Source organism: Nerophis lumbriciformis, linkage group LG04 (genome assembly GCF_033978685.3).
Source record: "Nerophis lumbriciformis linkage group LG04, RoL_Nlum_v2.1, whole genome shotgun sequence".
Lineage (NCBI taxonomy): Eukaryota > Metazoa > Chordata > Actinopteri > Syngnathiformes > Syngnathidae > Nerophis > Nerophis lumbriciformis.
This window is the reverse complement of record NC_084551.2, coordinates 61,993,487-62,007,500: the sequence shown is the minus strand read 5'-3', so window position 1 is coordinate 62,007,500 and position 14,014 is coordinate 61,993,487. Positions and strand designations below refer to the sequence as shown.

General features: G+C 41.4%; 1 protein-coding gene across 2 annotated transcripts in view; it reads left to right on the top strand.

Moving 5' to 3' along the window:
- The window catches only part of slc9a1a (solute carrier family 9 member A1a), a 112,243-nt gene that overhangs the window by 77,883 nt on the left and 20,346 nt on the right, over positions 1-14,014 (top strand). For both annotated transcript variants that reach the window (XM_061958736.2, XM_061958735.2), the window contains exons 5-6: positions 9,300-9,502; positions 10,045-10,134. In XM_061958736.2, the coding sequence (XP_061814720.2) occupies positions 9,300-9,502; positions 10,045-10,134 (293 nt within the window). The remainder of the gene's footprint in view (positions 1-9,299; positions 9,503-10,044; positions 10,135-14,014) is intronic.

Below are 14,014 nucleotides of genomic sequence, written 5' to 3'. Positions count from 1 at the left end.
TGTCCCAAAATGTACGCAAATGTGCAATCACAAACATAGTAAAATTCAAAATGGTGTAGAGCAATAGCAACATAATGTTGCTCGAACGTTAATGTCACAACACACAAAATAAACATAGCGCTCACCTTCTGAAGTTATTCTTCATTCGTAAATCCTTCGAATTCTTCGTCTTCGGTGTCCGAATTGAAAAGTTGCGCAAGCGTGGGATCCAAAAATGGCCGGCTCCGCCTCGTCGAAGTCATCGGATTCAGTGTCGCTGTTGTTGTGCAGCAGTTCTGTGAATCCTGCCTTCCGGAAAGCTCGGACCACAGTTGTGACCGAAATATCTGCCCAGGCATTTACGATCCACTGGCAGATGTTGGCGTATGTCGACCGGCGCTATCTGCCCGTCTTAGTGAAGGTGTGTTCGCCTTCGGAGCTGTGTGAAAAAAGCCACCCGGCCTCTTCGCGTAAACTTCCCTTAACCACTCGCTCATCTTTTCTTCATCCATCCATCCCTTCGAGTTAGCTTTTATGATGACGCCGGCTGGAAAGGTCTCTTTTGGCAAGGTCTTCCTTTTGAATATCACCATGGGAGGAAGTTAGCATGGCAAGCTAGAACCACAGTGAAGGATGACTCCTCATTCCCTGTGGTGCGAATATTCACCGTACGTGCTCCCGTTCCACAGTGCAGTTCACAGGAATATCAGTTGCTGTGAAATACGGTAGTAATCCGTGTGCAGATGGAGAGATTGCGTCTTTTTATGAACCGGATCCTTGTCGCGTAGTAGGAGCCATTTTGTGGTCTTTACAGATGTAAACAGGAAATGAAACGTACGGTGATATCCGCGCGTTTTTTCTTCTTCTTCCGGGGGCGGGTGAAGCGCTTCCTGTTCTATGGGGGCGGGTGCTTTCCTTGGCGGTTGCTTGCGTAGAAGAAGAAGCGCTTCCTGTTCTACCGGGAAAAAAGATGGCGGCTGTTTACCGAAGTTGCGAGACCGAAACTTTATGAAAATGAATCGTAATAAAGCGCACCGGGTTATAAGGCGCACTGTCATCTTTTGAGAAAAATTGTGGTTTTTAGGTGCGCCTTATAGTGCGGAAAATACGGTAATAAAAAATTAAATGTGATAAATCTATGGATAAAAAGCAGAGCCTGGCGACGCATGCGCGTTTATCATAACTCTCTCTCTCTCTCTCTCTCTCTGTCTCTGCCCCTCCCTCACCAATGCTGCTACACACACAGTTTGTTTTGTTTTTAACCCCTTCTTAACCCTGAACGCACATTGAAAATACACGCAACCCTAACTCAAAATGCCAGACATTTGAGGCATTTAAGAAACGCCGCCCTGACAGCTCCGCAAAAGAAGACATGTCCGGTGAAAAGAGGACGTATGGTCAGTCTATCCTAGCCCGTTAGCTGCTAGCATGCCGTGTGTTGTGCCTCGGTGTGCATTGTTTACACAACGTGCGTTACGCTACTTAATATGTCCGTACCGAACCCCCGTACCGAAACGGTTCAATACAAATACACGTACCGTTACACCCCTCCAATCAAATGATGAATGAAAATATACTTAACGGTCATTGATATACCTACTCAGTGGCCTAGTGGTTAGAGTGTCCGCCCTGAGATCGGTAGGTTGTGAGTTCAAACCCCGGCCGAGTCATACCAAAGACTATAAAAATGGGACCCATTGCCTCCCTGCTTGGCACTCAGTATCAAGGGTTGGAATTGGGGGTTAAATCACCAAAATGATTCCCGGGCGCGGCCACTGCTGCTGCCCACTGCTCCCCTCACCTCCCAGGGGGTGATCAAGGGTGATGGGTCAAATGCAGAGAATAATTTTGCCACACCTAGTGTGTGTGTGACAATCATTGGTACTTTAACTTTATACTGCTACGTCTGTCTATGGCTTTCAAACTGGAAACAAGAGGTCTGGTAAGGTCTGAAAACGTTAAAAGTGCTGCCTCCACTCTGCTGCACGGCAAAATCAAACGGCTCTGCCATTCTTTGGTGACTGTGGGCGTGTAATCCTTAACTTTGACACCATGGCATGTTAATGAGGAAGCTGAGCTTGTTTCATGCATGACTCCTTTAGTTCAGTCGACAGGAAAACACCAACAAAACAGGAAGGGCCACCAAATGAACAGCGCAAGACAGGAACTAAAGCACTACACACAGGAAAACAACAACAACAACAACAAACAAACTCAAAATAAAGCACAACGACCTGGTGGAGTTTCATTTTTTAACATTTTTTTGCTGGTGGTGTGCCTCCATATTTTCTTTATTAAAAAAATGTGCCTTGGCTCAAAAAAGGTTGAAAAACCCTGATGTAGACCATAAGGAAGGGTTTTGAATATAGAAAAAAAAAGTCATAATATGACCCCTTTAAAATGTTGTCGCGTGTTACGAAAGGTTTGATCAAGTGAGATTAGTCAGAACAAAACACTAATTTAACTAACACACCGTATTTTCCGGACCATAGGGCGCACCGGATTATACGGCGCACTGCAGATGAGCGGGTCTAGGTCTGTTTTTAAATACAAAAGGCGCATTAAAGGGATCATATTATGATTTTTTTCTAAATGTAAAACACTTCCTTGTGGTCTACATAACATGTAATGGTGGTTCTTTTTGCATAGATGATGTTTTACTGACCATTTTCAAGTACCGGTAGCTTTCTGACAGTCTCTTTCGGATGTGCAGTTTTGTGGGCGGGTCTTATTTACGTGCCTCCACTTGGACAGCGTCTTCTCCTTGGTGTAGCGTGCAAGGACGGGAGTGGAAGAAGTGTCAAAAGATGGCGCTAACTGTTTTAATGACATTCAGACTTTACTTCATATCAATAACGGAGCAGCATTTCCTCATCCGTGGCTCACTAGTGCAACAACAACGCCCGAAATGTGTCCCGTGAAAAAAACGTCCGACCGGAACTCTCTAATAACTAAAGTTCCTTGGGTGAATAATGTAACTCACAACACCGGTAGTTTTTAGCACTTTCATAGCGAGTTTACTGACAGATATAAGTAAGAACTTTACACTATTTTATATTAGAAATGGCAACAGTGGAGGATGAATGTCACATAAGAAGATAGAGAAAAAGAAGAAGCTTATCGACTACGGTGTCGGCACGGACTACAATGGCGGAGGCGCGCACATTTTCAGGACTTATGCAGATCCCAAACACACATCAGCAGGTACCAGAAGGTAGGAACATTTGGTTTTGCATAATATTGGGAAACAAAACGCCAGATAATATGTCTGCTAACAGGTGCCATTTTGCGGTCCTGACACACACACCATAATAATACTTGTATGTTCATACCTGCCAACTACTGCGGTTTTCCTGTAATTAGTACGGTTTTCCTCAACCTATTCCGGGTTACGGTTGTAGTGATAAAAAATATGGTTTTTCATTCATTAAAAAAAAAAAAAAAAATTTTAAGTTTTATTCACGAAATCGCGTAACAACAATGACAATCGACACTGCTTCCCGTAACTTCCTATCGAGCCATTCCGAATGCCATGCGGGAGGCTATTTATAGCACCGCAGGAGGCACCTGTTGCCATTGTTTCCAAACGAGCGAACGATCATGGAATCAGCCGGAGAAAAATCGCAAACGAGTCTTAAACCGAAAAGAAAACTGCAGTCATTCCGTGAAGAATATTCAAAAGCCTATCCGGGAATTATCCGTTCCAAAAAGGGTGAAAACTACGCGAATTGCACCTTGTGCAGACAAGATTTTTCGATCGGACACGGAGGAATTAGCGATGTAAAAGACCACGTTGGGACAAAAAAACACAAGTCTAATGCCGTTGCTAGCGATACAAGTGGAAAACCTTCAACGTTTTTCGTCGCCCAGATTCTTTGGATGTGATAAATGCCGAAGTTTTATTTACGGAGGCAATAATTGAGCATGGACTAGAATCAATTTGGATTTTAGCCACAAAAAGGTAATGACACCAATGTTATCTATTGGAATTGTTTAGTACTGTTATACTGTTAAAAGTGTTTATACTATTTATGCTTTCAAGTCCAAGTTGAAGAAATCTTGTTAAATGTTGACAGCATAACTACCAAAATACAGAAGAATGTCCTTAATAATTTTTGCAGTGCTATTTCTGTTGAAAAGTAAAAATGATTACATTAGAGATGTGATGTGCCACTTTTCAAGTGTCTGATGGCTTAAATTAATTTTCATTAATTTTTCATATTTTGAATTCTTTTGAAAGGCTTACAAAAAAACTACATTTGAATTGTAATTCCATGCTATTGACAGGACTATTAATTTTAATGAAGTTAGCTTACCATGTTTACAGTATGATAATTGTGATAGAAATGTGAATTTTAGGCATAGAATATTTTTTACAATTGAACAAGGCAGTAGATTATACAAGCTTGGACAGAAAGTTAATAATGACACCAATTTTTTTTTTATGGAATTGTTTAGTACTGTTTTACCATTTGTTTACTGTAAAAAGTGTTTATACTTTCAATTAACAAATTGAAGTCTTGTGAAAGGTTGACAGCATAACTGGCATTAACTGTCAAAATAATTTCAAACTATTGAAGTTAGTTTACAGAATAAACATGTCAATCAACCCATATGATTTTTGCTGTAATATTTTTGTTTTGAAAAGTCACTGTGACTGATAGAAAAGTGATGGTTTTAGCAACATTTTAACCTGTCTGAATGCTAATAATCATTTTGCGTCGGGGGGGCGAACCTGAACCCCCCACCAGGACTTTGTCCTGGACCTACCGGGGCCTGCGGCCCCTGGACCCTGGCTACTAGGTTTTTCTGATTTCAAAAGTTGGCAGGTATGTATGTTTAATGCGCCGACATTCCATCAAGCGGTGCAGCTTCATAGCTTACCAAAGTCGTACTAAAAACATTTTGACAGATTTTTCAGTGCCGTGTGTAATGTTATATATTCTCAATGGAACATTTAAAGTTTTTGGTGTTGTTTACTGCCATCATATTGCAGTCTACACATATCTCTTATGTATGACTGCCATCTACTGGTCACACTTATCATTACACCATGTACCAGATAAAATTGCTTCGAGGTCAGTAAGCACAACCAGAATTATGCCGTACATTAAGACACACCAAGTTATAAGGTGCACTGTCGATTTTTGAGAAAATGAAAGTATTTTTAGTGCGCCTTGTAGTCCGAAAAATACGGTACTTGTATTATCTCGTAGGTTGGAACGAGTACAAGTGAAATCACTCAACAATGTAGATATGTAAAACCTAATGGAAGAATTAAGCTTTTTGAATAGATAGATACCGTATTTTTCAGACTATAAGTCACAGTTTTTTTCATAGTTTGGCCGGGGGTGCGACTTATACTCAGGAGCGACTTATGTGTGAAATGATTAACACATTAGCGTAGAATATCAAATAATATTATTTATCTCATTCACGTAAGAGACTAGACGTATAAGATTTCATGGGATTTAGCGATTAGGAGTGACAGATTGTTTGGTTAAACGTATAGCATGTTCTATATGTTATAGTTATTTGAATGACTCTTACCATAATATGTTACGTTAACATACCAGTTGGTTATTTATGCCTCATATAACGTACACTTATTCAGCCTGTTGTTCACTATTCTTGATTTATTTTAAATTGCCTTTCAAATGTCTATTCTTGCTGTTGGCTTTTATCAAATACATTTCCCCAAAAAATGTGACTTATACTCCAGTGCGACTTATATATGTTTTTTTTCCTTCTTTATTATGCATTTTTGGCCAGTGCGACTTATACTCCGGAGCGACTTATACTCCGAAAAATACGGTAGATAGATAGTACTTTATTGAATCCTTCAGGAGAGTTCCATCAGGAAAATTAAAATGGAGGGTTAATTTGTGGTTTAGCCACACCTTGTGGCCATAATTCAATACATTAGGGTATGACGCAGCAAGTGTAAAGAGATGTTTGTTACTGGACGCTTTCTAATACTCTTCTGCCTTGGAAACTTTGTACCTGAAAGTTATATGCAATTATAATTATTTAGTACTTGTACATATTGACAAAGGTTGTTTTAGACTGCAATGTTGTTCAATTAGGACACTTATTACATGGGTCGAGCTTGTGTGCTGAGCTGTTCGTGTTTACCTTTTGCAAATTACTTGACAAAAAAAAACCAAGAGAAGATCAAACTTGTTTGGAGGACATTTAGATGTTGAACTGGCTGTCCGACCTTGCACAAGTAAACGCGCAGCAGGATTGCTTTTATTGGGGTTTAGATGTAAGCCCATGTTAATGCTGAATTAGCAATGAGGTGACAAAAAGCTTGTTGTGCATTTACTAGGGGTGTAACGGTACGTGTATTTGTATCGAACCGTTTCGGTACTGGGGTTCCGGTTCGGTTCGGAGGTGTACCGAACGAGTTTCCACACGGACATATTAAGTAGCGTAACGCACGTTGTGTAAACAATGCACACCGAGGCACAACACACGGCATGCTAGCAGTTAACGGGCTAGGATAGACTGACCATACGTCCTCTTTTCACCGGACATGTCCTCTTTGGCGGAGCTGTCAGGGCGGAGTTTCTTAAATGCCTCAAATGTCCGGCATTTTGAGTTAGGGTTGCGTGTATTTTCAATGTACGTTCAGGGTTAAGAAGGGGTTAAAAACAAAACAAACAGCAGCATTGGTGAGGGAGGGGCAGAGACAGAGAGAGAGAGAGAGTTATGATAAACGTGCATGCGTCGCCAGGCTCTGCTTTTTATCCATAGATTTATCACATTTCATTTTTTATTATCTATAGCAGGGGTGTCAAAAGTGTGGCCATTTGCGGCCCACAGCTAATGTTTTAAAGGCCCACGGCACATTATAAAAATACTATTAAAATAAACAAAAACAAAACAAAAGTGAAATAAAAAAGCTTAAAGGTTAAATGTAATTTAGAAAAAGTTGCAATGTTGACTAATAAAACAAAGCTGTTTTTTTTCTTTCAAACTGTCATTGCTCAAAACATAATATTGAATCAAAATCAATGTTATTATGAATTATTGACCTATACAAGGTTCCCATTACTTCACATCAAATATAAAGATTTTGCAAATTTGGTAAATAAATAACCAGAAAAATGTATATTTTGTTGTTTTCTTACTGTGCCGAAAATGAACCGAACCGTGACCTCTAAACCGAGGTACGTACCGAACCGAAATTTTTTATTTGACACTTATTGAAATATCTTGTGTGACATCATGCACAAAAGTGCACTTTATTTGTTTTAAACTATTGTAGTGTTGTCTGTACTAAAAGGTGTACTTTAATTTAGTGTTGTTTTGATATGTCATCTTAGTGACATCATGCACAAAAGTGCACTAATAGCTTGTTTAAAAATGTCTCTGACAATCTTGCACTTTCTCTTTGGAAATGACATGAATGTTTGTGCCACTGCTTAATAACTCTTTAATAAATACACTTTTACTTGTGATTTCCCTCTCTGCATGAAAGTTTAAAAGTAGCATATATTAATGCAGTATGAAGAAGAATGTTTTAATGTAGACACATAAAATCATCATACTGCTGTGATTATATGCATCAAGTGTTCATTCAAGGCTAAGGCAAAATATCCACATATATATGGTGTATCGTGACATGGACTAAACATATCCACATATATATGGTGTATCGTGACATGGACTAAACATATCCACATATATATGGTGTATGGTGACGTGCGGTGAGGTTGATGGCTGGTGAGGCACTGACTTCATCACAGTCAGATTTACAAACATATGAACCCTAAAGAGTATCTTATTCACCATTTGATTGGCAGCAGTTAACGGGTTATGTTTAAAAGCTCATACCAGCATTCTTCCCTGCTTGGCACTCAGCATCAAGGGTTGGAATTGGGGGTTAAATCACCAAAAATGATTCCCGGGCGCGGCGCCGCTGCTGCCCACTGCTCCCCTCACCTCCCAGGGGGTGAGCAAGGGGATGGGTCAAATGCAGAGGACACATTTCATTACACCTAGTGTGTGTGTGACAATCATTGGTACTTTAACTTAACTTTAACTTTACACATACAAACTGTAGCACACAAAAAAGCACATTTAATTAAAAAAAAAACGTTATTATGGTCTTACCTTTACTTATAAATGAAGTCCACAACTAAAGCCCTCACTTAAACTTTCCACGTGCAAGATTGAATCTATTTAAAAAAGTGTAACCGAGGGTTTATAAATGTCGCCTATACTGTATGAAACTACAAAATAACAAACACGGAGGCTCCAGTTTACACGAGGACCACTTTATTTACCTTCTTTCAAAAACCTCCGCTCCACTACAACATGTCATCACTTCCGCTTTTGGCGCCTTCAAAATAAGAGCTCAAGGCATATACTGTATAACAGCGCATAACAGGAACTTAACATCACAAATAGGAAAGCCCATAGAAATAGGTTACAAAAGTTATTTAATAAGAAGCCAAAAAGTGCAAAAACAATAATGTTCATGTTGGAGGAGTTGTGAATTAGATACACCTGCAGTCTGCAGGTGTACCTAATGTTGTGGCCCTGCAGTCATTCACAACTCCTCCAACACGAACATTACTGTTTTTGCACTTTTTGGCTTCTTATGAAATAACGTTTTTAAATAGATTCAATCTTGCACGTGGAAAGTTTAAGTGTGGGCTTTAGTTGATATAACAATTCTACGGCAAGGGTGCAGGAGGCGGGGCTACTGGAGCCTCAGCCAGTGCGTCTTTTGCAGCCGTTTTATGATCGCTCAGCACAAGAAATACGTTACACACATACAGTTGTTGACAAAATACACTGTACATTATATACCTCAGCTAACTAAACTATGGAAATGTATAATATAATTCATATAGCAATACGGTCTCACTGCACAGCAGGCCAGCAGTTAGCCGAGTCCGTCCATGTTGAGGCACTGAGTGACGTGCCTCAACTGGCTGCTGTTCACCGCACCGTCTCTTCTCAGTATTTGAACGGCAAATGTGAAAATTCAGCGATTTTGAATAAAAAATAATCTAAAACTGGTGAAGTTAAATGGAAAATAACTTTATAGTATAATCACTGCATACATATAAAAATGTAAATAAATTTTTTTCTTTTTACATTTTTTTTCTTTCCATGATGGCACGTCACTGATATGGTGTATCGTGACATGCCTAAACATATCCACATATTATTAAAAGGCCATATCGCCCAGCCCTACTGTGTTATGCTCCACAGTCTCCATTTTGCTGCAGCGCTCCGTTTTCATGCTGCTCCCAGTTCCTCCTTGGATGAAAATGGTGTTGTTTTTGTTTACATTCACGCAGGTGTGATCGGGCTGACGTACATCATCAACAAGTTCCGCATCGTCAAGCTGACCACCAAGGACCAGTTCATTGTGGCCTATGGCGGCCTGCGAGGCGCCATCGCTTTCTCGCTCGGCTTCCTGCTGAAAGAGGAACATTTCCCCTTGAGGAGCATGTTCCTCACCGCCATCATCACCGTCATCTTCTTCACCGTCTTTGTGCAGGTAGGAAGGGAGTGTGTGATTAACCCAATCCATGTTAAACATTGGGAAGCGGTTTAAAGAAAATCCATGAGTTTACTTTGCTAGAGAATTGTTTGATGCACTGCACTGATAAAAAAGAAGCAAAAGTCACTTTTTTTACTACACTGGGTAAAACCTGGCCTTCCGTTGTTGAAGAAAACAATGCAGACATTCAATATCCTGGTGATGGTTCACACTGAGTGCAGGTTCCTTTGCAGGGGGAAGGTGCACTTAATGGGAGTTATTATCCTCTCTAGGCTGTTCTATTTAACCTGACAGCCAACTTAATCACCTCACAGAGGTGATGGTAGGCACACACACACACACACACACACACACCAATGCGTATTAGACTGTGACACTATGGGCTCATTTTTCATGTTTTGTCATGAACAAAAAGATTGTACAAATGTAACAATGATTGGAGTTCAGCTGCAAGATTTATTTTGTCCTGTTTGTGGACAGGCGATACATGCCATATAATCCCTACAAGGTAGTAAAATGTGTCTGGGTCCATCTTGCAGGGCATGACCATCAAGCCTCTGGTGGACCTGCTGGCGGTGAAGAAGAAGCAGGAGGCCAAGCGCTCCATTAATGAGGAGATCCACACTCAGGTATGTTTATTTTGCTTTGTTATGCCGTTGTTTGTCTTTCCAGGGTTTTGGAGTGTCAGGGTATTTGTCAGGTTCAAACATCGATTAAACAGACAAGAAGCAAGGAATTGAACAGAGACAGGATTCAATTTAACTCAATGAGGAGAGACGCCTGGGTTGTTGAAAAACGCTGCACTAGACAACGGCACATTATTATAATTGTTGATTTGCAAAAAATATTTTTTGGACCAATTAGGTCAGGGGTAACCCAAAATGTTGAAAGAGCCATATTGGACCAAAAATACAAAAACAAATCTGTCTGGAGCCGCAAAAAATTAAAAGCCATATTACATACAGATAGTGTGTCATAGAGATGCGCGGATAGGCAATTATTTCATCCGCAACCGCATCAGAAAGTCGTCAACCATCCGCCATCCACCCGATGTAACATTTGATCAGAACCGCACCCGCCCGCACCCGCCCGTTGTTATATATCTAATATAGACGATGATAGGCATTAGTGAGGTTATAAAGCTTTTGCCTGTTAAAGAAAGGAGACTGATCCAATGCAGCACAGACATTCGCGTGCCACGCTGTCACGACCCAGACGCACACCAGTGCGCAATCATATGGGAGCCGCGCTGAGCGCACCTCCAAGCGCGTCTCGCTGCCGGCGACGGCCGGGTATGGGCCCGACGCTCCAGCGCCATCCATTTTCAGGGCTAGTTGATTCGGCAGGTGGGTTGTTACACACTCCTTAGCGGGTTCCGACTTCCATGGCCACCGTCCTGCTGTCTATATCAACCAGGGTGAGCCCCACCCCTTTCGTGAGCGCACTGCGCGCGGAGTGACCCCTGTTACGCGCCCCCGGCAACAGAGGTGGCGGGCAGGTAAGCTGCGCGGGCGGAGCGCGCGGAGTGACCCCTGTTACGAGCCCCCGGCCACGGGGGTGGCGGGCAGGTAAGCTGCTTACCTGCTGCGCGTGACGCCGGCCGCGGCGAAGGCGGACGAGGCGGGGTGTCGGTGCGGTGGGCGCGGTGGTGACCCTGCACGTGCGTCGGGCCCTTCTCGCGGATCGCCTCAGCTACGGCTCCCGGTGGGGCCCTCTCGGGGAAGGGGCCTCGGTCCCGGACCCCGGCGAGGCGTCCCTTCTCCGCTCCGTAAAAGTGTCCATCTCTTTTCTTTTTTTTTCTTCTGTTGTGGCATATGCAGCAGGTGCCTGCTCGTTTTTCGTATGTGGGTAACAACATTTAACTATGTATATATATTTCCAAATTGGTTTAACTGCCACCCGCCTGAATCTATTTAAAATCTAATTTTTTTTTATTTCAACCGCCCGACCCGACCCGACCCGCGGATAAAATCTAATTTTTTTTCATTTCATCCACCCGATCCGCGGATAATCCGCGGACTCCGCAGTTGTGCCCGCAAACCGCGCATCTCTAGTGTGTCATGAGATATAAATTGAATCAAGAGGACTTAAAAGAAACTAAATGACCTCGAATATAGCTACAAATGAGGCATAATGATGCAATATGTACATATAGCTAGCCTAAATAGCATGTTAGCATCGATTAGCTTGCAGTCATGCAGTGACCAAATATGTCTGATTAGCACTCCACACAAGTCAATAACATCAACAAAACTCACCTTTCATGCACAACGTTAAAGGTTTTGTGGACAAAATGAGACAGAAAAAGAAGTGGCATAAAACATGCCCTAGAAAGTCGGAGAAAGTTATACATGTAAACCAGGGGTGCTCATTACGTCGATCGCGATCTACCGGTTGATCTCGGAGGGTGTGTCAGTCGATCACTAGCCAGGCATTAAAAAAATAGTCCTAAAAATGAGCGATCATAAATCTTCACTATGACGTCACTTTCGTCACTTGATTGACATTCACGGCACCCGAGGGTCTTCTGAGATGACGCTGGCTGCTGCCAGCTCATTAAAATTACCGACTGGAAGGCGAGAAACACTTTATTTCAGCAGACTCTGGCGCCGTACCTGTCGTCAAAACTCCAAAGACCGACTGCACAATAAAAGCTCTGCTTCATCCTGCCTGCGCTACCAAAATAAGAGTCTCAGAAAGCTGGCGTGCACAAGCTAGCAAGCTACGGAGTTTGCCGACAATGTATTTCTTGTAAAGTGTATACAAAGGAGTACGGAAGCTGGATAAATAAGATGCCAAAAACCAACCACTTTCATGTGGTATTGGACAGAAAGGAGGACTTTTTTTCTCCTCCATTCGAAAATGCGGACGTTATCAGCACCACTGTCTGATTCCAATCAATGCAAGTCATCACAATCAGGTAATACACCAACTTATATTCTTGTCTTCATGAAAGAAAGGAATCTATATGTGTTAAACATGCTTGTATTATCTTTAACCACCTTTAACTTGTTAACAATATTAACTATATGTGTTAAACATGCTTGTATTATCTTTAACCACCTTTAAGTTGTTAACAATATTAACTATATGTGTTAAACATGCTTGTTTTATCTTTAACCACCTTTAAGTTGTTAACAATATTAACTATTTGTGTTAAACATGCTTGTATTATTTTTAACCACCTTTAACTTGTTAACAATATGAACTATATGTGTTAAACATGATTGCATTATCTTTAAACACCTTTAACTTGTTAACAATATTAACTATATGTATTAAACATACTTGTATTATCATTAAACACCTTTAATGTATTAACAATATTAACTATGTGTTAAACATGCTTGCATTATCATTAAACACCTTTAACTTGTTAACAAAAACATATATTTCATAAATAAGTAAATATAAATGATATATATGAATGAGGTAGATCCCCACGACTTGATCAATTGAAAAGTACCGTATTTTCCGCACTATAAGGCGCACCGGATTATTAGCCGCACCTTCTATGAATTACATATTTCATAATTTTGTCCACCAATAAGCCGCCCCGGACTAAAAGCCGCGCCTACGCTGCGCTAAAGTGAATGTCAAAAAAACGCTGCGCTAAAGTGAATGTCAAAAAAACAGTCAGATAGTTCAGTCAAACTTTAATAATATATTGAAAACCAGCGTTCTAACAACTCTGTCCCAAAATGTACGCAAATGTGCAATCACAAACATAGTAAAATTCAAAATGGTGTAGAGCAATAGTAACATAATATTGCTCGAACGTTAATGTCACAACACACAAAATAAACATAGCGCTCACCTTCTGAAGTTATTCTTCATTCGTAAATCCTTCGAATTCTTCGTCTTCGGTGTCCGAATTGAAAAATTGCGCAAGCGTGGGATCCAAAATGGCCGGTTCCGTCTCGTAGAAGTCATCGGGAGTCAGTGTCGCTGTTGTTCTGTGAATCCTGCCTTCCGGAAAGCTCGGACCACAGTTGTGACCGAAATATCTGCCCAGGCATTTACGATCCACTGGCAGATGTTGGCGTATGTCGTCCGAGGCTGTCTGCCCGTCTTAGTGAAGGTGTGTTCGCCTTCGGAGCTGTGTGAAAAAAGCCACCCGGCCTCTTCGCGTAAACTTCCCTTAACCACTCGCTCATCTTTTCTTCATCCATCCATCCCTTCGAGTTAGCTTTTATGATGACGCCGGCTGGAAAGGTCTCTTTTGGCAAGGTCTTCCTTTTGAATATCACCATGAGTGGAAGTTAGCATGGCAAGCTAGAACCACAGTGAAGGATGACTTCTCATTCCCTGTGGAGCGAATATTCACCGTACGTGCTCCCGTTCCACAGTGCGGTTCAGTTGCTGTGAAATACGGTAGTAATCCGTGTGCGGATGGAGAGATTGCGTCTTTTTATGAACCGGATCGTTTAGCAGGAGCCATTTTGTGGTCTTTACAGATGTAAACAGGAAATGAAACGTACGGTGATATCCGCGCGTTTTTTCTTCTTC